General features: G+C 54.6%; 1 protein-coding gene across 3 annotated transcripts in view; it reads left to right on the top strand.

The window, feature by feature from the left end:
• The window catches only part of CARM1 (coactivator associated arginine methyltransferase 1), a 40,801-nt gene that overhangs the window by 13,814 nt on the left and 1,797 nt on the right, over window positions 1-25,190 (top strand). For all 3 annotated transcript variants that reach the window (XM_060007759.1, XM_060007760.1, XM_060007761.1), the window contains exons 2-11: window positions 10,670-10,795; window positions 13,091-13,197; window positions 14,146-14,250; window positions 16,114-16,224; window positions 17,296-17,473; window positions 19,644-19,734; window positions 19,916-19,997; window positions 24,176-24,261; window positions 24,461-24,550; window positions 24,996-25,133. In XM_060007759.1, coding sequence (XP_059863742.1) covers window positions 10,670-10,795; window positions 13,091-13,197; window positions 14,146-14,250; window positions 16,114-16,224; window positions 17,296-17,473; window positions 19,644-19,734; window positions 19,916-19,997; window positions 24,176-24,261; window positions 24,461-24,550; window positions 24,996-25,133 — 1,114 coding nt within the window. The remainder of the gene's footprint in view (window positions 1-10,669; window positions 10,796-13,090; window positions 13,198-14,145; window positions 14,251-16,113; window positions 16,225-17,295; window positions 17,474-19,643; window positions 19,735-19,915; window positions 19,998-24,175; window positions 24,262-24,460; window positions 24,551-24,995; window positions 25,134-25,190) is intronic.

Raw genomic sequence — 25,190 nt, forward strand, 5'->3', positions numbered from 1 at the left:
GTGTCTCCAGTGCGGGGCCTCTTCTCCAGCCTGTGGTCAGCCCCACTGGAAGGCGGGGAGAGGTGACAAGGGGCGGGCCAGCAGAGGTGGGTGGCTATTATATTGTGAAATATTTTCGAAGAATGAAGGAGAATACAGCCAACACCAAGAGCAGTCACTGCCACCTTAAGAGATAAAACATTGCCCATAGAGCAAAGGGCCCCCTAACTTGTCTCCTCCCAGGGAGGTAACCTCCTGTTCAGCCAACACCGGTGGTCAGCCTTCACACGAGGCCACTTTGACGTGGCCTAAAGACCCAAGCTGGCACCTCGGAAACCTAGGAGCAAGACTCCTCCAATCACGGCATGAAGCTGGTGCCTCTCAGCCTCGGCCAGATGGCTGCTCTGGGTCTGAGTGGCCTGCACCAAGCCTGGCTGGGTGCCCAGTCGGGCTGGTCCAGTGGCCAGATGCCTGGTCTGGGCCCAGTGTGGCCTTGTGTCCAGAATTCTCTCTGGGATTCCTTCTCTCCAGTCTTTGCGTCTGGTCAGAGTGCCATGGGGATATGGGGCCCCGAGGTGGATGTTTTGTGCTCAGAACCCCTGCTATGTGCCTGTGGGTCTTGGGCTGGGCACAGGGTGTGTTGGTCTTCATGACGGTGCTGAGCGATGCATTATTATTTTATTTTCCTCGACCTGAAAGGTGGGGGGTGGGGGGTGGAGCCCCAGGTGGCAGAGCCCAGATTCAAAGCTGGGTCTAACGGACTCCAAAGCTGGAGTTCTGGGGTCTGCACGTGCCGTGGCCTCCCTGGCAGGGAGGCTTCAGGAAACCCAAGTCTCTAGTGGCCCCGGGCACCCCAGCCTGGCCCCGCCTGCTGCTTCGCCTCCATCACACCCAGTAAGGGGGGGAGGGTTGGGTGCAGGCCTGTGCTAGGCAAGACGGTCACCGGCTGAGAAGCCAGTGTCCTCCATCCTCCAGCCCTAGAGGTCACTTGGGTCACAGGACCTGAGGCTGCAGAGGAGGGATCAGAGCCATTCCCACTACCCTCCCCCCATACCAGCAGGGTCTGACCTGCTCACTTCGGAGAGGGCCCAGGCGACTTGAGTGGGCACCAGGCCTCCCCCGCTGTCACGATTGCCTTTTGTCTGCTTATCCTTCAGGAACGTGGTAGAAATTCAAACCGCTCAGGAGGGTGTAACATGAAAAGCCCGTCTCTTCGTCCTGCCTGATCCTGGCCTGCCCCCCGCGCCGCCGCTCGTCTTCTGGTGCGCCCTTGCTGCGCGGTGTTTCAGGCACACACGGGCTCACGTGCACACATCTCCCCAGGAACCCACTGGGCTCAAGGTTCTGCAGGTTTAAACCATGCAGTCATTTCGTGGTGTTTCTTTCTAGACAAGCCCCAGGCAGGCAGCACGCCTGGCCCCTCCCCCTCCCCGGCCCCCCGCTCATTTTTGCACCTGTGGTGTGTGTGTATTTTACACCATCTGCCCCTAACAGTGCGGCTTGGTCATCTTAACATGTCAGCGTCTGCAGACAGAAATCTATGCCTTTCCATCGTCTGTACCTTCCTTCACTCATTCAGTGGCTCTTTAGGTTTTCTGCTGCTTTGGACAGTGCTGTATCTAGGTGTATCCTTGCAGACATTCAGAAGTAGAACTGTAGGATAAGGCCCCGCAAGGGGACTTCTGGGTCAGAAGTCTTTGACAGAGATGCCCAGATGGGGGCTGGCCCAGTGCGCCGGGGTGCTTGGGGGAGGGGTTGGGATTCACCCCGGGACAGGGCCAGGCCAGAGGAGCCCAGGGTGACCTCATGGTTCTCAAATACCCCAGAGCTGGGCAGTGCGGCAGCAGCTGCTCGGAGCGTCTGCGAGGACAGCACTGGAGCAGCCGGCTTAGGTTACAGCCAGAGAGGGAGGCCAAGCCGGGCTAGGATTCCCCGGGGTGGGATTCTCTTCCGAGACCGTAGCCATGGCTGCTCCTGATTATGCAGTGCATAGGACACTTACTAATGCCTCCCTTATCTCATGGAATCCTCACGGCAGGGAGGGTTTTATCCTCACTTTATCCCCATTGCACAGATGGGGCTCCTGAGGTTCGGGGTGAAGGCAGGTGGTGGGGCCCTCCAAGTGGGCTGTGTCCTCTCACCCTGCAGGCTGTGCCACGATCACCTTTGGACAGATGAGGAGACTGAGGCCTGCAGTCACATCTGGAGGGCGGCACGGTTGGCCCTGAGCCCAGGTCTCCCTGGATGCCCATTCATTTTGACCACTGCCCTCCTGGCCTTCCCTGCTGCGGAAGCGGGGCAGTGGGGCCTGGTGCCTCTGGAAGACGGGAGGCCCTTTGAGGAAGGCGAGCCCTGCATCCCCCCGGGACCTGGCTCGGCCTGGATGTCGCCGCCTAGGCAGCCTGCAATCTGTATTGCACAGGGCATCGTGCGTATCAGACCCCCGAGTCCCTCCAGCCCCTCTTACCCGGCCTTCTCACTGGTGTCACCTGCCTTCCTGTGGTGCCCGGGAGCGTGGGAAGGCAGGACCTGGCTGGCCTGTTCACTGTGGTGCCCTCGTGCCCGTGCTTGGCACCGAGCGGGCTGCAGGCCGAGCCACCCAGTGAGCCGATGGCCCCGAGCAGAGGGTGGGCCGAGGAGAGCACCCTGATTTCTCCACGCCTCGTCCTCCTCTTCACCCAACCCTCCTCTCTCCTGTGGAATATTTTCCTCTGGAAGGTGAACAGCCTGCGTTTTATTTGGCAGTAGGAGGTGATTTAATAAAAGACCTCACATATGGACAGGCGTCCCCCCACCCCCAAGTCTGCCAAGGTAAATAGCTTTAATTATGCCTTGCTTGTGGCTGTAATAGTTTTTCTGCTAGAAAGGCAAGGACTTGAAATGTGGCCCTTTTTTGGGTTGGTTGCTTTTCTTTTCCCCCTGAGCTGGTGGCTGCTCTCCCGTCTTGCCCTCCACCTCTCTGTTGTCCAAGAGGCAAAGAGATGCTCTCATCTCACACGAGGATGGAAGGTTCTACGGGAGGAGAGAGCTTGACTCCAGGCATTTATCTCCATTCCACTGGGTCCCTCTGACACAGGTTTGTCCAGCCTGAAGGGCTCAAGGACCCCCTGCTTGTTCCAGAGCAAAGGGGAAGGGGAACCTCCAGAGCAGAGGTTACCGTGGGGCTGCCCAGTGCCCAGCGTCTTCCAGTAGTTAAGTGACCTTCCCCAGGCCACACACGCCCTCGGCCTGGGCAAGTGGACCCCCATTCTGGCTGCCTCCTGCATGTAGGGAAGGGGCCCAGTCTCCCTGACCCCAGGCCCCGGGGTGGGGGCCGTGCAGGTCAGCATCCCCAGGTGCTGGGCTGGGCACTGGGCCAGCCACGTGCGGAGCCCTGGATTCAATAAGGAGTCAGCCTGCGATCAGGGCTCGTCCAGGAAGTGCTGGAGAACCTTCCTGGTCTTCCTCCACCTGGAGGAGGTGACAGGGATGCAGGGGAAGAGAGGCAGGGTGCCAGGGAGGGTCTGCGGAGCCACGGAGGCTGGAGAGAAGGCCTTCTGCCCATGGTCTGGAGGGTGGTGAGGTCAGCGTGGCTTGACAGGGCGGCGGAGGGGCTCTGTTGAGGTCGTCTGTGTTAGCAGGGGCTCACGAGCCCCATAAGGAGTTTGGACTTGTTCCAGAGGGCTCCGGGGAACCACTGAGGGGTGCAAGCAGGGAAGAGAACACAGCAAATCAGCCGCGTTAGATGCTGTGACTGGGACATGCCTGGAGGCTGAGCACGTCCCCCGGGGTCTTCTGGTCAGTGTCCCCGAGAGAGGATGCCTACCCCTCCCTGAGGCCGCCAGCTCTTTTGAGGCCCTCCTGGGTGCCAGGCCCCGCTTTGGGCCCAGGAGTGAGGGTGGGGAGCAAGGTGTTGCCTTCAGGCCTGGGACCGGGGAGCCCCTGTGCCTCAGTGTCTGCCAGATTCTGCTGCCCTGGGTCCCACGGTGCTGTCCAGGGAACCGACTGGGAGGGACATCAGGTGGCGCTGTGCTGGGTGGGGGCAGGCAGCCTGTCCCCGAGAGCCGCCTGCTTCCCAGCCTCTGTCGTCTCCTGCCGGGACGGCAGCTGCCCTCCAGCCCTGGCCCTCTCTCGGCACGGGGTCCCTCTCGGTACTGCCCGTGGCTCTGGGGGAGCCAGACTTCTGAGCCCCAGGTCCACCGGGGCCTCTCTCACCTCCGCCACCGCCTTCCTACAAATTGCCCGTCTTGCCTGGGAGCCTCTGCAACCTCTCTGGGCTGCAGCCAGGAAGTCCCAGTCGCCCCCATTCTCCCTGCTGGGCCCCTGCAAGGAAAAACACTGCGCCTGTGTGTGTCCCCTGCTCTCAGCACTCACACTGAACACTTCTGATCCCCAGGTGTTGGGCAGGTGTCCCCACACACCCAGCAATTCTCCAACACCAGCCGGCTGTCTGACAATTCAACTCAATTCTGAAACTGTCTACCTGGAGGTAGTGTCAGATCCCACAGGTTGAGGGCTCAGTCCTACAAGACTGTACACACCCCACTTCAGACGCCAGTCACAAGTTCGGCTTGGGTCATCTGTGCTTTCCATCAACCTGCTATAAATCAGAGGTTCCTAGGACCTCTTCCTCAGGTTCGATTAATTTGCTCCCGCAGAGCTCAGGAAAACAGTTTACTTACTAGATGACTGGTTAATGCAGAAAGATGCAACTCAGGAACAGCCAGATGGAAGAGCTGAACAGGGCGAGGCGTGTGGGAAGCAGTGCAGGGCTTCCGTGCCCTTTTCGGGGGCGCCAACCTCCCAGCACCTCCACGTGCTCACCAACCTGGAAGCTCTCCTGAACCCTGTCCTTTTGGGGTTTTTTGGAGGCTGAGGAGGGGGGCACTGAAAGTTCCAACCCTCTAATTACTTGGTTGGTCCCCATATGCCTTTCTAAGTTCTATATCCTGGGGTGGTTGAAGGGGGCTTCACATGAATCATAAAAGACACCTTTATCGCTCTTATCACTTGGGAAACTCCAAGAGTTTTAGGAGCTCTGTGCCAGGAACAAGGACCAAATAACATACGTATTATAGATCACCGTATTACCACCCCCCTTCCTCTCTGCTTTCCCACATGCTGTTTCCTCTCGCTGGAGCATTTGTTCCCAATCTCTTTCCCTGGCTGGTCAGGTGCCATCTCTAGCCTCCCACAGTGCCCCTGTGCCCCTGGCCTCAGTGCCCAGCACCTGGGGGTCCTCGTCACTCTGGCCGCCTGGCTCTCCTCACCCGCTCTGGGATGGGGAGGGTGTCTCTTCTCACGCCACTGCCGGGTTTGTAATAAAGTTTTATTGGCACATAGCCATGTTCCTTTACATATTTTCTGCAGTGGAGTTGAGTCACAGTAGCAGAGATTAAATGGCCTGAAAAGCTGAAAGTATCTATGTTCTGGTCCTTTACAGAAAGAAGCCCAGAGGGGTGGTGCGCACACTGGCTAGGAGCACAGACCTGGAGCCAGTCGGCTCAGCCCCTCGCCCTGTGACCTTGAGCGAGATACCTAACCTGTCTGAGCCCCCTTTTCTCATCGGAGCCAGTGGGGGTGGTAGCAGTAGATACAGGGGTGCTGTGAGGGGTCCGTGGATAGCGCAGGAACAGAGCCTGGCACCTGGGAAGTTATTACTCACAGTCTGGCCTCCCAGCCCCATCGTGGTCTCAGCAGGGTGTGAGTGGGTGGGTGCTGGGCCACGCCGCCTGTGGAAGCTCAGTGTTTGTGACTTGGATATTCAGGGGCCTTGCTCCCCAGGGAGCAGGACAGGTGGGGTGGTTTTCCTAGCTCCCCCCGCTGCACCCTGAGCGCTGCATTGCCTGTGGATTTGTCCCTGGCTATTCCGGCCCCTCGTCCCCTGGCCCCAGAGCCTGGGCGGGACAGACTGCAGTGTGGTGGCTGGGAGGCCAGCCCGGGGTGGCAGGCCGGGTCCAGGAGCAGGGTGGACACGTTTGTGATGGCTGCGGCATGACTAATACTCCTTGGGCCGAGTTCGTTTCCCGTTCAGAGCCCGTCTTGGGTGAGCCTCTGCGGAGCCTGTTCACCGCTCAGCCCTCCCGTCCCATCACTTCAGGGAAGAGGGACACCGGCTCTGCCTGACCTGGCTGCGGGGGGAACCCAGCACAGCCTCCTGGTCTGCAGCCCCCTTTGTGGTCACCCCCAGTTAGAGCGACGCGGCAGTCTGCCAGCCCCTCTCCCACTTCCTGTCTCCACCTCTCCGGGGCCGCGTACATGCAACAGCCCCCGAATGTGCCGGCTGGTGTGACCAGGGTGGCGCTTTCTGGCTTCGTTTCTGGAGGCAGGGCACAGAGCAGTTCTGCCTCTTGCACCACATGCCCACTGCTGGGTCTGGGCCCTGTGGGCTCCGGGCCCCTTTCCTGGGGGGAGAAGCCCTCTCCCAGGAACCCCTCCCCCGGGGCCCAGGAGGCAGGCTTCACCACCTGGCTGGGATAGGCCCAGCGCCACCACTTCTGCCCACTGTCCTGGGGGCCCCCTCCCAGTGAGGGGGCGGGGAGGGGAACAGCGATCGACCAAAGGTGCAGAGCCCTGCCCACTGGGGACTGGGGCGCTGAGCGTGGCCATGGGAAGGGGCTGGGGAGGGGAGGTCCTTGACTGCCAGTCCGAGAGCTTGGACTTCTCCTGAGACTTTAAAAGAGGTAGGCGCCTGGTCCGGCTTTTTAAAATTATTTTTTGGTTTGTCATATATTTACCTGGCATCCCCTGTGTGCCAGGGACAGGCCTGTGGGTGTATAGCTGTGACTTATACAAAATGCTGGCACCATGGGCTTTGGTGGTCCCACCTGTGATGGGACAGTTCAGGTTGCCCTTAGCCCTGGCTTCCCTGGCCCGAGCCTCTGGATGCGGCCAAGCTTCCCTTAGCCACAGGTCCCTGTGGTCGCCTGCCTGGCGCCAGGTTGCAGGGGCTGCCTAGGGCAGCTGGTCGGGTTGCCAGGCTGCTTTGTAAACAGGCCCTCCCTGGTCTGCTCGCTGCCACACAGGAGTAGCTGACAGATCGGCTTTATTTTCTGCCCCAGGAGTGGGCATGGGTACCACGTCAAGGTTTCGGGTCCCTTCCTGAGACCCATTTATAGCTGGACTTGGGAGCACCTCGTCTTGGGTCCCCTGTGGGTGCGGCGTGGCTGTGAGCCTGGGGCTGGCCTCCCAATCCGTTCTTCCCTCCTGCCCGCTGTCAGGAGGCTGCCTGTGCCCTGCTCCCCGCTCCCTCCAGGAGGGGTACCTGGCTCCAGAGGTGGGAGGTCATCTGGCAGAAACCCAGGCTGTGGCCCCAGGAGCCTCCTCCAGGCTGTGGCCCAGGCTTAGGGCTCACACTAAACAAGAGGAGAGCAAGGGGCTCAGCGGACACCCGTAGGCCCTTCACATCCAGATTCACCCACTGGGAACATTTTTCTTGTTCTATTGAGATGAAATTCACATAGCGTAAAACAATTGAGTTGCATTTAGTGCACTCACAGTATCAGGTAACCATCACCTCTATTTCCAAAATATTTTCATCGTCCAAAGAGAAAAACCTTGTTTCCATTAAGCAGTCATTCCCCATTCTCCCACCCTCAGCCCCTGGCAACCACGAATTTTACTTTCGGTCTCTATGAACTTACTGGTTCTGGATGTTCCATATATATGGGATCATATTACCTGTGAGCTTTTCTGTCTGGCTTCCGTCACTCAGCACAATGTTTCTGAGGCTCCTCCGTGGGTTGGGACCTTATTTCTTTTTATGGCTGAGTGATATCCCATTGTATGGATGGACCACATTTTGTTCATCCAGTCATCAGTTGATGGACATCTGAGTTGTTTCTACTTTTCGGCTGTTTTGAATAGTAACACTTTGAATATTTGCATCAAGTATTCATTTGAATACCAGCTTTCAATTCTTTGGGGTATATACCTAACGAGTGGGATCGCTGAGTCAAATGGTAATTCTGTGCGGCTGTACCATTTTAAGTTCCCACCAGCAGGGTCTGAGGGATTCAATTTCTTGCCAACACGTGTTATTTCCCCCTTTTTTGTTTAAAATTACAGCCGTCCTGCTGGGTGTGCAGTGGTATCTAATTGTGGTTTTGAGTTGCAGGTCCCTGATGACGTGCACCTTTTCACATGCTGGTCATTTGTATACCTTTGGAGAAACATCTCTTCAAGTCCTTTGCCCGTTTTTGAATTGGGTTATATTTTTGTTGTTAAGAGTTCTTTATATATTCTGGACAATAGGTCCTTATCAGGTATATGATTTGTAAATATCTTCTTCCATTCTGTAGGTTGTCGTTTCGCTTTTTTTTGTGTGTGTGTGGTATGTGGGCCTCTCACCGTTGTGGCCTCTCCCGTTGCGGAACACAGGCTCCGGACGCGCAGGCTCAGCGGCCATGGCTCACGGGCCCAGCTGCTCCGCGGCATGTGGGATCCTCCCGGACCGGGACACGAACCCGTGTCCCCTGCATCGGCAGACGGGGACTCTCAACCACTACGCCACCAGGGAAGCCCCCGTTTCGCTTTTTTGATACTGTCCTTTGATGCAAAAAGTTTATTTAAAATTTTTTTTTTTTTTTTTTGGCCGTGCTGCATGGCTCTCAGTATCTTAGTTCCCCAACCAGGGAGCGAACCTGGGCCCTTGGCAGTGAAAGCACCGAGTCCTAACCACTGGACCGCCAGGGAATTCCCCCAAAAGTTTATAATTTTGATGAAGTCCAGTTTACATAGTTTTTCTTTTGATACTTTTGCTTTTGGTGTCATATCTAGGAATCCATTGCCAAACCCAAGGTCTCAGAGATTTACCCCTCTGTTTTCTCCTAGGAGTTTTATAGTTTTCACTCTTACGTTTAGGTCATTGATTAATTTGAGTCAGGTTTTATATATGGTGTGAGGGTAGGAGTCCAGCTTCATTCTCTTGTACAGGGAGACCCAGCTGTCCCAGCACCATTTGTTGAAGAGACTATTTTCTGCCCCTTGAATGTTCTCAGGACACTTGTTAAAAATCAGTGGGCTATACGGGACTTCCCTGGCGGTCCAGTGTTTAAGAATCTGTGCTTCCAAGGCAGGGGGCATGGGTTCGATCCCTGGTCGGGGAATGAAGATCCCACATGCCGTGTAGCGGCTGGGCCCGTGAGCCATGGCCCACATGAGGCATGGCCAAAAAATAAAAAACAAACAAACAAAGAAATCAATTGACTATAAACATAGGGTTTATTCTGGACTCTAATTCTATTGATGTATGTGTCTCTCCATTTGCCAATACTATTCTGTTTTGATTACCATACCTTCATAGTGCGTTTTGAAATCGGGGAGTGTGAGTCTTGCAGCTTTGGTTTTGTTTTTCAAGATTGTTTTGGCTGTTGTGAGGGTGATTGGGAACACTTTGCACATTTGTACTCATGCTTCTCTCTATAAATATATTTTGTCGTTGTTGTTGATTTGGTGAACCACTTGAAAGCAAGTTGCAGACATCACAACAATTCACTTTCCTTCCATATGTATCTTTCAATAATACGAACATTCTTCTGCAGAATAATGCTCCTGTCACATCCAGATCATTTGAAGTTATGGCTCCTGCAGTCCACACATTTCCCCACTTGGCCTTTGTAGCTGTTGAACAGCGTTCATTAGGCTGCAGTCCAGGACCACACCTGGCATCTGATGGTCACGTCTCTTTAGCCTCCTTCACTCTGGAATACTTCCCAGCAATTTTTGCCTTTCCTGACTTTGGCCGTTTTGAGGCAACCAGGGAGGTTGTCTTGCAGACTGCCCTGTGATCTGGCACTGTCTGTTGTCCCCTCGTGATGGGACCAGGGTGTCTGTCCCGCTGCCCCACGTCAGGGCTACAGCTTCGGGTCGGTTTGTCTCCTGGTGATGCCGTGTCTCACGGTTCGGCTGAGGTGGGGTGCCCCATGCTTGTTGAGTGAATGACTAGTAACAGTAGTAGTGGCGGGTGCGGGGATGCAGTGCTTCCTGTATGCGTGTGTTGGGCCTGACCCCTGCCCCACCGTTAGTCCCGCTTGACAGATGAGAAAACTGAGGACTCAGACCTGCCCTGGTGACACACTAAGTGGAGTAGGTGGGGTGTGAACACAGACCGTCTGGGTCCTGTGGCCACACTCACAATACATGCAAGAAGGAAGGGGCTCAGCGGGAGGAAGCAGAGGCGCCACTGGCATTTCTTTCTTGACCCCCGCCCACCCCTGCTCAGCTCTGAAGGCCAGCGACGCCCCCATGTGACACGGAGGGGCTGGTGGCTGAAGGCCCGACTCCCTCAGCTGGGCCTGGGCTGCCTGCTGGGTTCCCGTGACCCTCTGACCCTGCCAGGCTTGGCCTTCTCTCCCCTGTGTCTTCCTACCTCAGTGCCCAGGAGTGACATGGGGCTGGCACCAGCAGGTGCTCCGTGAGGGAACGTGCCCCCTGGGCCCCCCAGTGCCTTGCAACTCCCCGTCCCCTCCCCTCAGCCCCGGTTGCCCTGTGGACACCTGTCCTCTCCTGCTGGACAGACTGCATCCTGTGTCCCCGCTGGGGATGCTGACCAGCCAGCGCCTCATCCTCAGCGTAGGCTGGGCAGGCAGGGCACATGGCAGCGCTTGTGGGGCGGGTGTTGTGGCACCCTGGAAGAATCTGGGGTGCCGTGAGTGGGGGGGAAGGTGGCCCCAGGACCTGGCGGCTCACGCCCGCCTCCCTCCTCTCGCAGATGAAGACGTCTGTGTGTTCAAGTGCTCGGTGTCCCGGGAGACGGAGTGCAGCCGTGTGGGCAAGCAGTCCTTCATCATCACCCTGGGCTGCAACAGCGTCCTCATCCAGTTCGCCACGCCCAGCGGTACGTCTCCCTTCTGTCCCAGCAGCACACGGAGCGCCCAGAGCCAGGGGGCTTAGGCTCTCAGCCGTGGCGGGCGGGGGGCCTGGAGCCCGGGTAAAGCCCATTCATCTGACCCAGCGAATGCCCCACCAACATCAGAAATATTCCCAAGTAGAAATATGTCCACGGTAAGAGTACGTGCTCGCTGCCTGGACTCTGCCCCAGGCCTAGCTGGCTCCTTTGGGTCCTTCTGGGCTCTGCTTATATGTCCCCTCCTCTGAGAGGCCTGTCCTGACCTGCCCACACCCCAGGCCTCTTGGAGGAGCCGGTCACATGGGAGTCAGGGGCCCAGCCCTCCCGCAGCAGTGGATGGGGTGAGACAAGGTCCCGAGGTTGGCAGAGGCTTTGTTCCGAGCGCAGAGGAGACTCTGGAGGGTTCTAAGCAGACCCATCTGGGGGACACATGAGCAGGGCTTGCGGAGCCCCAGGCGAGTGCTGCTGGTGGCTCTGGGTGGGGGTCAGCAGTGGAGGTGGTGAGCCGCCCTGGGCTGGAGACCCCTCAAAGGGTCCAGCAACCGGGCTTGGTCCCTGCAGAGCCGAAGTCAGTGGGCCTGGTGGTCGGCGCAGGGGCTGGGGCAGGAGAGCCCAGGATGGAGAGGCCGCCTGCCCACGGCTGCCCCCAGCTTCCCCAGAGCCCTCTTACTTGTCTCAGTGCCCCCGTTGGAGAGAGGAGGCTCCCCCAGCCCAGACCCTCAGGACTACCTGCCCTCAGGTGGCCTGGCTTCAGAGCTGAGAGAAGGCCGGGCTGGGAGAAAGCAGCCAGGTGGCTGACCACCTCCTGCCAGAGCTCCACATTCCATTTCCTTTTTTATCCAAAATCAATCCCAATTCAATGTTTAAAAAAATAAGTTACAGAAACACCACCAGGGTTGTCATTAAGAGTTGATGTTTTAGATCCGCCTAGTCTTTTTCTGCTTCATGGATAGTTATATTCTGATTTTTTTCCTTTCAATCCTATCAGTTTCTTAAATAATGGTCAAGTATACATAGCAACAATTCTACCATGTTAATAACCCTTTTTGAGTGTACATTTCAGTGGTATTAAGTGGTATTAAGTATATTCATTGTGCACATTGTGCAACCATCCCCACCATCCAGCTCCAGAACTGTTTTATCTTCCCAAACTGTATATTTTTAAGATATTGTCTTTTAGGTGTTTTTTTTTTAAATTTATTTTTGGCTGCATTGGGTCTTCATTGCTTCACGTGGGCTTTCTGTAGTTGTGGTGTGCAGGGGCTGCTCTTCGTTGAGGTGCGCGGGCTTCTCATTGCGGTGGCTTCTCTTGTTGCAGAGCACGGGCTCTAGGTGTGCGGGCTCAGTAGTTGTGGCGTGAGGACTCAGTAGTTGTGGCACGCAGGCTCAGTAGGTGTGGCGCATGGGCTTAGTTGCTCCACGACACGTGGGATCTTCCCAGATCACGGATCGAACCTGTGTCCCCTGCATTGGCAGGCGGATTCTTAACTACTGCGCCACCAGGGAAGTCCTGTCTTTTAGTTAATTGTGTTAAAATACGCCTAACGTAAAATTTACCATCAACCATTTTCAAGTGTCCAGGTTCCAGAGGTATTAAAGCACATTCACGTTGTTGTGCAACCATCTCCACGCATCTCCATCGCCCATTTTCATCTTTCTAAACTGAAACTCTGTTCCCATTAAACACTAACTTCCCCTCCCCTCCCCCCTCCCCTCCAGCCCCTGGCCCCCACCATCCTATCTGTCTTCATGATTTTGTTTGCTTCTTTTTCGTGATGCAATTTAGTGGTCTGTGTTCATAAACATAGTTCATTTGCCACGTAACACCTGGTCCTGCAGACCCCTGCTGACTGGTTCTGTCATGTGCTTCTCAGTGTCCACTGGGGTCCATCCAGTCCCCTCTGACCGGACACTGGGGTAGTGTCCCTGTGTCCACTTGCCACCCACAGACACTGCCGTGAGCTGTGGGTGGACCCGCGGGTGTCTGCTGGGGTGAGTCCCAGAGACTTGATGCCCGGGTCATCCTTTGAAGGCTTTGGCCAAGCTGCCCTCTGGCGAAGCAGCGCCAGCCGCGTGGAGCACGCTCGCCCCTGACACCTGCCTTCTCCCGTGCCAGTCACCAAGGGCAGGCTTGGCTGCCCTTCTTCTTTTCCTTCAACTTCAACATTTGTGTGTATGTGTGTGTCGGGGAGGCGGTTTCAGATCACTCGTGCTCAAGGTAGAAAAGTCGGGGTGCACGCCTAGGCAGAGCCCGCCACCCCTGAGCCGGCTTCCCCCTTCCAGATTTCTGTTCCTTCTATAACATCCTGAAAACCTGCCGGGGCCACACCCTGGAGCGGTCGGTGTTCAGTGAGCGCACGGAGGAGTCCTCTGCTGTGCAGTATTTCCAGGTGGGTACATACTGCCTGGGCCAGGCTGCTGCCCCCGGTGGCCCCCAGAGGCCATGCGGCACAGGGCAGGCCCACCCGGGTTCATGTCCTGGCTCTGCCCCTTACTCGCTGAGTAACCTTGGGCAGGTTTCCTCCGCTTGCTGGGCCTCAGTTTCCTCATCTGTGAAACAGAGATGCCAGTGCCTGCCTACGAGGGTTGCTGGAAAGATTTGAGTGCAGGTGAAGCTCAGGTCCACAGGCATTTTGAGTAATGATAGCATAGTTACAATGTCCTGAACACGTAGGGCATGCCAGCCACTGGCCCCAGCGCTTTGACACTTACGGAAGTACTTGAACCCTCCCAACAACTCTAGGAGGTAAGTACTATTGTTGTCCCCATTTTACAGATGAGAAAACTGAGGCTCAGAGAGGTTAAGTGACTTGCTCCAAGTCACACAGCTATTATGCAACAGAGCCAAGATGGGAAGCCAGGTCTGCCTGATGCCAAAGCCTGTGCCCCTGCCCAGGTGCCACGCTGCCTCCCGATCGCCTGTTGTCTTACAAAGAGACCCCACAGCACCTCACCTGCCTGGCGCTCTGAGTTCTAGGGTTCTGTTTGACCCACTCCTCCACTTCTTTGGGGCCCCTAAGATGGGGCAGGTGGCCCTTGATCCCAGAACCCTGCGTGTGGCATATCCTGAGTTCTCCTGGGTGGCTTCCAGGACCAGGTATCAACCAACTGTGTCCTTTGGCCACAGTGACGGTGGTGGTGTCCTCCCTGGGGGCTGCCTCTAGCTTCCAGCTCCCTCTACTGGAGCAGGTAGCCGGGGAGTCCAGGCCAGCAAAGGGGGTGTGGCCTCCCCAGGGAGATCTCTGCCCGAAGTGGACCCTCCTCTGTCACAGCGTCGGCCAGGGCCTCGGCCGTCTGTCTGCTGCGTGCCCTGTGCCATTGGCATGTCTCTGTTCCAGTTTTATGGCTACCTGTCCCAGCAGCAGAACATGATGCAGGACTACGTGCGGACAGGCACCTACCAGCGCGCAATCCTGCAGAACCACACGGACTTCAAGGACAAGGTGAGCGGGGCCGGCTGCATCCACCCTGCTGCCTTCCTCCCTCTCCCTCAGGCTCCGTGCCCACCTCACTGGCTCAGTAGCCTCTATTTTTTTCCCCCCTTTGTTCATTGATTTTATCTTTAATTTTTTCAGATTGCAAAAGCAAAATCTACTTTTTGTAGAAGCCCAGTGTGTATCAGATGGGCGTGAAAGGCCTCTGTCATTTCCCTCCAGAATGACCACTGCCAACAGTAAAGCTCTCTTCTTCCAAAATTTTCCCCATGCGTATACCAGCATATATATTTTAGGGTTATAGTCTTTTTAAAATACAGATATACAAAATAGGATTATTCTACATTCGCTTCCTGCAAAATACTTTTCCCCCACTTAATGTTGTGTCGTGGCATGTACTGTTAAGTTACGTGGAGGTAGTGTAATCTAGTCACTTCCCTAGGTGAAGTCACTTCCCTAAATATATTTAAAATATATTTAAATCTTTTTACTGTTACCAAGTAGTGAGCAGTTGACCCTTGAACAGCATGGGTTTGAACTGCACTGGTCCACTTATATGCAGACTGTTTTCGATAGATAGGAGCAACTGTGCTACACGGTCCACAGTTGGTTGCATCTGCGGCTGCAGACCCGTAGATATGGCGGGCCAACCGTATGGTTATACTCAGATTTTCTACTGGGTGGTGGGGTTCGCGTCGTCCCCGACTCCCGCATTGTTCAAGGATCAACTATATACTCGTGATTAAAAAGAGACTAGAGTATATATATTCGGAGGTGAAATTTTATTCTGTTCTCTTCTCACGGCCTAGAGTTTGTTTTTCCCTTTTAACCACATGAAAGCTTGTGGTTTTCTCGACATATCTAGGGGACTCTCCACATGATCCACGTGGATCTATGTCATCCGGCGCCTTGGTGATACACTCCCCCAGCATTGCTGAGAATCCCCTCAGGTGACTGAGCCTCCCGGTCCCAGGGCCTGAGCCCCACAGGCTGGGGAGGAGTCATCCTCGACACAGCGGCCATCCCTATGCCCTGGCGGCTGGCGTGGGCAGCACTGGGGCAGTGTTTGGGGCCCGGGAAGCCCGTGTCCCTTCAGCACGGCCTCTTCCAGCTCTCCCAGGACGCAGATCCATTTCCTAGTTCATCCAGAGCTCTGAGAGGCACCCGAGGCCCTCCCACCCGACAGCACCAGCCCCCCTGCTGGGCGCTCGCCCTGTGCCCCACCACCGCGCCCAGAGCAGGTCTCCTTTAGCGCGTGCGCACCAGAAATGTTTATCCTGATTCCGCTTGTGTGCAGAAGCAGTCAGACGAATCCAGACTGTGGGACAGTCTACCACACACTAGCCGGGACTCCTCCCAGAGCCTGTGCTCTGGGGCCCAGCAGCCCTGGAGAGGGCACCCGAGTGGGAGCTTTCCCCGGGGCTCTTCCCAGGTTGCGGGGTTGCCCTGTGGGGCCTGGGGTGGGAGGCTGCCCTCCTCCTGCTGGCCGCGTGGCCCTGGCCAGTCAGCCCTGCGTCTCAGTGGTTCTGCTGCGGGGCTCAGAGGTGTCCTTACCCAGTGAGCACTCATTCCCACGTGCTGCATAGACAGCCCATTCCTTCTTGAATCGGGTCTGAGAGTGTGTACTGGTCTTAACATCCTAGCTGTCCTCAGAAGTCCCACTCTACCACCTTCGGATCCAAACTGCAGGCTCCTGTGGCTCTCAGAAAGCACCCTCGTGGGCAGCTGTTGGTGTAGAGGGGAAGCAGGCCGCAGGCCGGAGAGCGTGCTCCATGGGTGGGTCTGCGGGGAGGGAGCGCCCCGTGACACGCACATCTTTACGATCACGTCACTTTACCACTAATTTGTCCTCACTGCCCCCTCCTCCCTCAGATTGTTCTTGACGTCGGCTGCGGCTCTGGGATCCTGTCATTCTTCGCCGCCCAGGCTGGAGCGAGGAAGATCTACGCGGTAGAAGCCAGCACCATGGCCCAGCACGCCGAGGTCCGTGGCCCTCGGGGTCCCAACCTGTCTCTGTGCCCCAGCTCTGTGCCTGCTCCAGCCTGGGGAAGCCAGCCCTGCTGGGAGCCCCCAGGAGACCTGACCCCCGGGTCCAGGGGAGCCTGGGAATATCATTCTCTACTTTGGTCTCTTGTCCCCGAAACTGAGTGGTTTCGGGGGGAGGGGCTTGCTGGGCCTGAGGTAGTCTCCCTTCCGTGACGGATGGCGGCCCACCGGGTTCAGGGGTGATTCGGGGCCTTCAGGAGCTTGATGGACTGGTGCTTCAGGGGTGGACTGTGCAGTCACACAGACCAGGGTGGGATCTCGGCCCGGGGCAAGCCCCCCACCTCTCTGAGCCCCACCTGAGAGGTGGATGACAACAGGATTTCATTCTGTCAGTTGATGCTTTTTTGGCACTGAAGCCCTCATTCACAAAGTTGAAAACCTAAAAGCTACAAAGGTAAACAGTGAGGATGCTTCCCTCCCTGACCTTTGGCTCCCAACCACCTAGATCCCCCCCACTGGAGGGAGAGAGATGTATGCAGAAGCTCCCCAGAGCCGCTCCATGAGCCCCCATGGGCTTCTCCACCCGCCAGCTCCCACACGAATGTACACGCCACCGTCTTGCACCTGGCTCTGCTCTCTTTATGATACGTCTGTGTCATCGTGTAAAGAGCTTCCTCACTCTTTCGAGTGGCTGCAGAGCATCCCTCTGCCTGGACGAACCATTGTGTGTGGAGAAACAGGCTGTAACTGACACTGAGGCTGCTTCTCAGTCCGTAGCACGAACGCTGCACCGAATCCCCTGTACGCGTGTCCCCTCTCCGTGTGAGGTCACGTCTGTAGGGCAGATTCCTAGCATTGGAATCGCTGGGTCGGAAGGTGTGTCCAGCTTTAGCTTTGGCGGCTGTAGCAAGGCCTACTTGTCCTCGTCCCCAAGGTGACATCAGGAGGCTGCGGAGCTGCAGGAGGGGCGACCTGACAGGGAGGCAGAGGGGAATCTGGTGGCCGAGTGTGGACGGAGGCCCTCCCCCGCGAGGACCCCCATGACCCCTGTGGCTCGCCCGCCCTCAGGTCTTGGTGAAAAGTAACAACCTCACGGACCGCATCGTGGTCATCCCCGGGAAGGTGGAGGAGGTCTCACTCCCCGAGCAGGTGGACATCATCATCTCGGAGCCCATGGGCTACATGCTCTTCAACGAGCGCATGCTCGAGAGCTACCTCCATGCCAAGAAGTACCTGAGGCCTGGGGGTGAGTGTCCCTGCTGGTGCGGGCCACTGCCTGGGTGGGCGTTCCCTGGGCCCGAGGCCAGGGGTGCGCACCTGGGGGCCCCTTCAGAGAGCCCCTGGCTGCCGCTTAGTCAGCACGGGTGTGGTTCAGCTCCCCACTGGCCTGAGCTGGCGGCCTGGGGTACAGAGGGCATCTGGGCCTTCACCCCCGCTCCCTACCCAGACCTGATCTCAGCTGGCTGGGCCCCAAACGAGGCCACGTGTCCACTTGCCTGGTCTGCTCGGTCAGGGTACGGAGGGGCTTCCCTCAGGCCCACAGAGAGCCACTGGGCTGCCTCTGGCATCTCATGGCCCATGGGGGACAGTATCTGGCTGGGCTGTGGTCGGAGCAGGACATGTTCTGTGGCCGGCACCTTCCCCGATGAACTGCCCTGTCGTCTTCATTCCTAGCGTTGTAGACCCTGCCCTCAGCCTGACAGACTCCTGCACTCATCACCATGGGGTGGGGTTGTGTGTGTGTGTGTGTGTGTGTGTGTGTGTGTGTGTGTGTGTGTGTAAGAGAGAGAGAGTGGGAATGGGGGTTGTGTGTTGGGGGGCAGCTGATGGCTGTGGTCTCCTGTCTGTGTCACTACCTGCCTGTCTGTGCTCTGGGGTCATTGGGTCACTGTTGACACCTGCTCATCTGTGTCACTGATGGTCTGGTCTGTGCGTGGCCCTGAACATCTGCCAATGTGTCCGTTTCTCTGCTCAGTTCTGGGCACGTTCTGAGTAGTTCTGTACAGGAAAGGGGCTGTGTGTGTGTGTGCGTGTGGTATAAGACGACCCCCGCCAGGGCAGAGCACGGGAGGTCCGTGCACTTGCGGCCCCATGGAGGGCAGGGGAGGAGTTGGTCTGTGGGGAAGGACCTGCCTCAGGCTCCACTCCGAGAGGTGGGAGGTAGGAGGTGGCTGCCATTCCCCACAGCTCTGTCCTGCGATCCAGGTGTGTGGGAAGCCAGGCTGCCCCAAGGCTTGTCCTAGACCTGCTCTCATGCTCTGCCCTGTTGATGGGCCAAGCTAGCCGGGGGTGGGGTGGGGGGGAATTGGGGGGGGGTGGGAGTCGGGGGGGGTGGGGAGCAGCAGCCCTAGCAGGATGTGGACTCCTCCTTATGGGACGGAAGGACAGACAGGAGTCAGGCTCCAGTGGGCAGCTGCATACTCATCCCACTGGTCAAGCAGCCTGTCCGGGATGAGGCCTGGGGCTAACCTCTTCCCCTTCAGCCTGCATGAGTGTGGCTTCATTCCATCTCAGGAAGCTCTTTTGGGGGATTAAGGGAACCCTCCCCGCAGCTGCACAGTTTTAGGTGCCTTCAGGGCTGGGGGCGCTTTTCCATGATGCTCTGGGGGGCTGATGGGCTCCTCCTGGGCAGGGGGCCTGGCTTGTGGCCTCTGGGCCAGTGAGCCCCTCCCTTCCCCACCCCAGTGGCTACAGCTGAAGGAAGGCTTGAGAAGGCAGATTTGCAGCACCTCAGGTACTCTTCCCTGGAATAAGAGGAGGGAGGGAGGCCCACATCTGGAGGCCAGGTGACTTGGGGCCCTAGACTCTAGAAGTAGGCGGGGCCTCCTGAGCCCTGGCTCTCCTTGTCACTGGCTCTGACTCATCTGTCTGTTCCTTGAGTCCCCCTCTCATTTCAGGCCATGCAAGTGGTCCACCCTGCCTGCCAGAGCCTGGGCAGTCCTGCGGTGGGGATTCAGCTGGGGCCCATGATGCCATAGCCTGGGGCTCACCCTTGCTCTGTCCACAGCACTTTCCTTTGCCTTCCCTGCTGCACGCCTTTCCAAGAGACACGGTCTGGCTGACGGAGCAGGGCCCCTGGAGGCCTGGCCACACCCCAGACACTGCTTACTTACCCCTGAGGCTCTGGCAGGTGCTTTCCTGTCTCCCAGCCCTTGTAATGGGACTTGAGGCCAGGCCCCCCTGCCTCCCTGGCTAGCTGTACAGGGTTAGTGAGGAGGTGTACGTCAAGTATTCAGTGGCCGCTGGCAGAGTAGGTGCTCAGTATCTCTTCATTGCCTGAGTGCATGAATGAGTGAATGATGAGTGAGAGGCTGGGAAGGCCCAGAGCTGGGGTCCTGGGGCCCTTTGGAGGCTCTGCCAGGTCCTGCTGAATGTCCCACCCTGACGCCAGCACCCCTCCCTGCCCCCACTCCCAGGAAACATGTTCCCCACCATTGGTGATGTCCACCTCGCACCCTTCACGGATGAACAGCTCTACATGGAGCAGTTCACCAAGGCCAACTTCTGGTGAGTGTGCCCCTGGGTGTCCTGCCTTCTCAGGGATGGCCCCACCTTTCTCTTATTCCTTATCCTCAGTAGGACCTAAAAGACTTGGGCTGGATGAGGGCCAGCTGGGAGAGAAGGCAGGCTGCCCCAACTGTGTCCTGCTGCTGGTGACCTTGCCATGGGGGGCGGGGGCTTTCTGCAGGTACCAGCCATCCTTCCACGGAGTGGACCTGTCAGCTCTTCGAGGTGCTGCGGTGGACGAGTATTTCCGGCAGCCTGTGGTGGTGAGTGGGGGCACCCAGGGCACTCACTACCACAGTAGCACTGGGCATGGCCCTCCTCTGGGGGGACAGGAGAGGGGCATGGGCTTTCCTGTAAGGCCTTATGCAAGCTGTGCAGCACTAGGCAGGCCACCGTTGCTCTCTGAGCTTCTGCCCCTGCACGGAGCTCTCACACAGGGATGTTGGGAGTTAAGTAGCAATGCATGTAGAGTGCTTAGCGCATAGTAAGCACGCAGTAACGTGTTTACTGTCATTAGATGAATTGATCCTTGGTGAACTGATTTTATTTGATTGATTTTAATTATTGAGATTTTTGAACTGATGTATAGACCCATGGTTCAAAAATCAAAGAAGTATAAAAGTGGAAAGCCTCCCTACGTCCATCTCCAGCCACAGTTCTTTTTCCTATAGGCAAACAGTCTTTGTTGTGTGTTTTTCTAGAAGTCTTATATCTAAATGTGCGTATACAAATATACATATATTTAACCTTTTCTCCTTTCAAAGTATAGCATAACCAACATATTGTTCTGCCTTAGTTTGTCTGTGTTCAGAGGATATACACTGTATGATTTTGGTCCTTCGAAATTTGTTGAGAGCTGCTTTATGCCCAGTATGTGGTCTCTCTTGGTTTATGTTCCCTCTGTGCTTGAGAAAACTGTATACCAATCACTTGTTGTGTACATTGTTATATTAATATCAGTTCGGTCACATTGGTTAATCATGTTGGTCAAGTCTTCTCTCTCTCTACTGTTCTTTTTGGTCTGCTTCTCCTATCTACTACTGATTGTAGATTTATTTTTCCATTTAGTTCTGATAGTTTTTGCCTTATTTTTTTTGACATTACTGTTATTAGGTGCATTCAGGTTTAGGATTATTTTTATATCTTCCTGTTGGATTGATCCTTTTGTCACTATAACAAGTGTCTTTTCTTATCTCTAGTAGTACTTCTTGCCTTACAGTCTTTTTTTTTTTTTAGTTTATTTATTTATTTATTTATGGCTGCATTGGGTCTTTGTTGCTGTGTGCGGGCTTTCTCTAGTTGCAGCGAGCGGGGACTACTCTTCGTTGCGGTGCGCGGGCTTCTCACTGTGGTGGCTTCTCTTGTTGCAGAGCACGGGCTCTAGAGCGCACGGGCTCAGTAGTTGTGGCGCACGGGCTTAGTTGCTCTGCGGCATGTGGGATCTTCCCAGCCCAGGGCTCGAACCCGTGTTTGCTGCGCTGGCAGGCAGATTCTTAACCACCGTACCACCATGGAAGTCCTTACAGTCTATTTTTTTCTGACAATAGTTTAGCTACTCAGGCTTTCTTTGGTTAATCTTTATAGGATACATACTTTTCATCCTTCTTCTTTCAGCCTTCTTATAACCTATTACTTAAGGTTTACCTCATGTAAATATCATATATTTGGGTTTTGTTTTTTAACCAGATTGACAGGTTTTTGTCTTTTAATTAGAATATTTAGACCATTTGTATTTAATGTGATTACAGCTCTTTATGGCTATAAATCTATCATTTTACTATTTTTCTATTTATCCTGTTGTTTCTTTTTAACTCTTTTCTTGCTTTCTTTTGTTTTAATAAGGTATATATTATTTATCCCCCTCTTGATTGTCTTTCACTAGTTTTGGGAGACTCTAGGGCAGCATCTCTCTCTTTTTTTTTTTTTAAATTAATTTAATTAATTTATTTATTTTTGGCTGCGTTGGATCTTTGTTGCTGCGCGCAGGCTTTCTGTAGTTGCAGTGAGCGGGGGCTACTCTTCATTGCGGTGTGCTGGCTTCTCTCGTTGCAGACCACGGACTCTAGGTGCACGGGGTTTCAGTAGTTGTGGCTCGCGGGCTCAGTAGTTGTGGCATACGGGCTTAGTTGCTCCGTGGCATGTGGGATCCTCCCAGACCAGGGCTCGAACCCATGTCCCCTGCATTGGCAGGAGGACTCTTAACCGCTGCGCCACCAGGGAAGCCCAGCATCTCTTTAAACACTACCTCTGTCCCATTCTCTTTCTTCTTTTGGAACTCTGATTATGTATACATTAGACCTTTTCACCATTTCTCAGATGATTCTTATACTCTTTTCTATACTTATACTTTTCTATCCCAATTGCATAATTTTCATGTTTTCTCCTTATCCATCTCCCAGTTCCAATCCTCTCATCACTATGTCTAATCTGATTTTTTTTTGTTGTTTTTGGAAAAAAAAATTTTGTGTGTGATGAGAACTTTTAGGATTTACTCTCCTAACAACTTGCATGTATAACGTACAGCAGAGATAATTATATTTATCATGGTGTACATTCCATCCCTAGTACTTATAACTAGAAGTTTGTAGTTCCTTTTGACTGCCCATCCAACTCCTCCTCCCCCATGGTTTTCTAAAATTTCAGTTCTAGAGTTTCATTTTGCTTTTTTTTTTTTTTTATTATTTCAGTTCTCTGTGAAATTTGTTCACCTTTTTTCCTTAAACATGTTAATTCTAAGTCTCTGATCACTTTTAGTATCTGGATAAGTGGTAAGTGTATTTCTGTTTTTTCTTCTCCTGGTTTTTGGTACTTTGGTTCTGTCTCTTGGTATGCCTGGTCATTGAATGCCAGAATGAAAAATTATAGAGGCTCTGGATGATGTTTTTCTTTCCAAGGATTCGTTTTTGTTCAGGCAAGAAGCCATAATGACAGATTACCTTGGTCCTATGAGGCATTTAAGACATTTGGAGGTTGCTTTTCAGACTCTGCTTAACTGGCATATCGCCCGGTTTCCCTGTAAGGCAGCAGTTCTCAAACATTTTCGTCTCAGGACCCTTTTACATTCTCAAAAATGTAGGATCCCAAAGAAGTTTTGTGTGCATTGTATTGATTGATGTACCGTCAATATCTATTGACATTGAAAACTAAACCCAAGAAATTTAAAAATACACATTAGTTAATTTAAGGATAACAATAAAAACCCATTACGTGTTAACATAAATAGCATTTTTAAAAAGAAAACTATACTGCAAAACTTTCCAGCAAGAATTAGCGACATTTTAAATTTGCAAATCTTTTTAATGGCTGGCTTAGCAGAAGACAGTTGGATTCTGCTTTTGCATTCAATCTGTTGTGGTATCACAGGTGAGTGAATGAATGAAAAGGGCAGAAAACAGTGTTATATGGTGAAAATAGTTTTGACCTTGAGGGTGCTCTGGAAGGGACCTCATTTTGAGAACTGCTGCTTTAGGGCATAGTCTTCATGGTCTCGGTGAGCCTGGTGGTTCACAGGGCCCCTTGTTCCATACTCCGAGCACCAACATGGTGCTGAACCTTTCATTAGCTTTTTAATCTCATAGAAGTAGCTTTCTGCTTGATTTCCCTACCCCCATCCCACATGTAGCTCAGGAATTGGCAAATGCCACGAAGTGAAATCACGGGCAGACTGTCCACCTCAAATTTCCACATTTCCGTTTTCTTTAGCATCTTGGCCCCTTGAGTGCTAGCTGCCTTGGTAATCCCGAACCCCCATTTTGCTTTCCCCACCCAGGGAGGCTGCTGAAAGGCCCCGTCCCAAGGGGAAAGGCACAGGCCGAAAAGCATCTCTCCTCTCTCTAGGATCTTGGCCCCAAAGCTGTAGCTGCTGTGGTCGCTCTCCAGTGATTTCAGACAACTGGGGTTTTTTTCCTTTGTTTTTTATTCAGTTCGTATAGTTCTTGGCAGCAGTGTTAGTCTGATAAGAAATCTCCGTCATGGCTGGGAGTGGACGTCAGTGCACAGTTCTCTAACTTTTTCTTTTTCTTTTTTTTGTGAACTTGTTTAACAGTTTACCTTAGAGATCTTTCCCCATCATAAACAGCCTCTTCATTCTTTTTCATGTACATAATCTTTTATTGTTGGGCCATTACTTGTTTCATTAGATGGTTTCCAGCGTGTCGCTGCTATAGGCAATCTGTAACTCCATGTGTAAGTTTGTACATGTGCACGTAGATCCGTAGGTTAAAATCCCAGAAGTGGAACTGCCAAGTCTTTAATGCAGATGAATGGTTGTCATTTTGCGAGCTGTCACCTAATTTCCTTCCATTGTGTTGTACTAATTCCCCCTCCCCCTAGCATGTCTGAGAAGGGCAAACTGGTTTTAGCTGAGTGGCCTAGGCGCCGTGGCCAGACTCAGGACTTCACCCCGTGCCTGAAGTCAGGTCACACCTCTGATCTCTCCCAGGACACATTTGACATCCGGATCCTGATGGCCAAGTCTGTCAAGTACACGGTGAACTTCTTAGAAGCCAAAGAAGGAGATTTGCACAGGTACTGGCACCCATGCCCTGTCCTCCTGGGTCTGGCTCCTGCTGGAGGTCAAGGCCGCAGCCGGCTCCCTCAGGCAGAATTCTCCTCCCCAGGGCAGGCGGGCAGGGCCCTCGAGACTCAACACCCGAGTACCCCTCTTCTCTCCTGGCAGCCCCTGTTCAGCTAGCTTCCCCAGCAATCACTGCCCTTTGCCTTTCAGGATAGAAATCCCATTCAAATTCCACATGCTGCATTCCGGGCTGGTTCACGGTCTGGCCTTCTGGTTTGACGTCGCTTTCATTGGCTCCATGTGAGTGTAACAGGGCAGAGCAGGTGGCCCCTGCCCCTGGCCCCAGGGACTTGCCTGCAGTTGGGAAGCCCAGGCCTGGCTGGCTCAGATGATGAACTGGGGGCTGCGAGGGCAGGACCCGACTCCTCTGGGTTCCACTGTTTCTTCCAAAGGCAGCAGGCGCTGGCCTTCAAGCAGTAGGCTGTTGTGGCAGGGTGGGTGTCTACCCTGTTCTGAGTGACTGTTCTTCATGGGACCTGACTGTGTCTCTTGGCATGTATGTCAGGGTGAGTGGGTGCCCCATAGCTGTGGGGCTGTGTGTTAACTTCCTGGACAGCAAACCTGTCTCGGCTCCAGGGCCCCAGGGGACCCCTGGGTGGCAGGGCACAGATGCCTGGGGAGAGCTCAGGGTGCACAAGGTGGGGGCTGCAGCCCGGGCAAACGCATGCCTCTTCCTGCTTGGCAGAATGACCGTGTGGCTGTCCACGGCCCCGACGGAGCCCCTGACCCACTGGTACCAGGTCCGGTGCCTGTTCCAGTCACCACTGTTCGCCAAGGCCGGGGACACGCTCTCAGGGACATGTCTGCTTATTGCCAACAAAAGGTGTGAGCTGCTGGCCGGGGCTAGGGGAGGCAGGGCTCCAGTCCATCCATGCAGCCG

The sequence above is a fragment of the Delphinus delphis genome, chromosome 3 (genome assembly GCF_949987515.2).
Source record: "Delphinus delphis chromosome 3, mDelDel1.2, whole genome shotgun sequence".
Taxonomy (NCBI): Eukaryota; Metazoa; Chordata; class Mammalia; order Artiodactyla; family Delphinidae; genus Delphinus; species Delphinus delphis.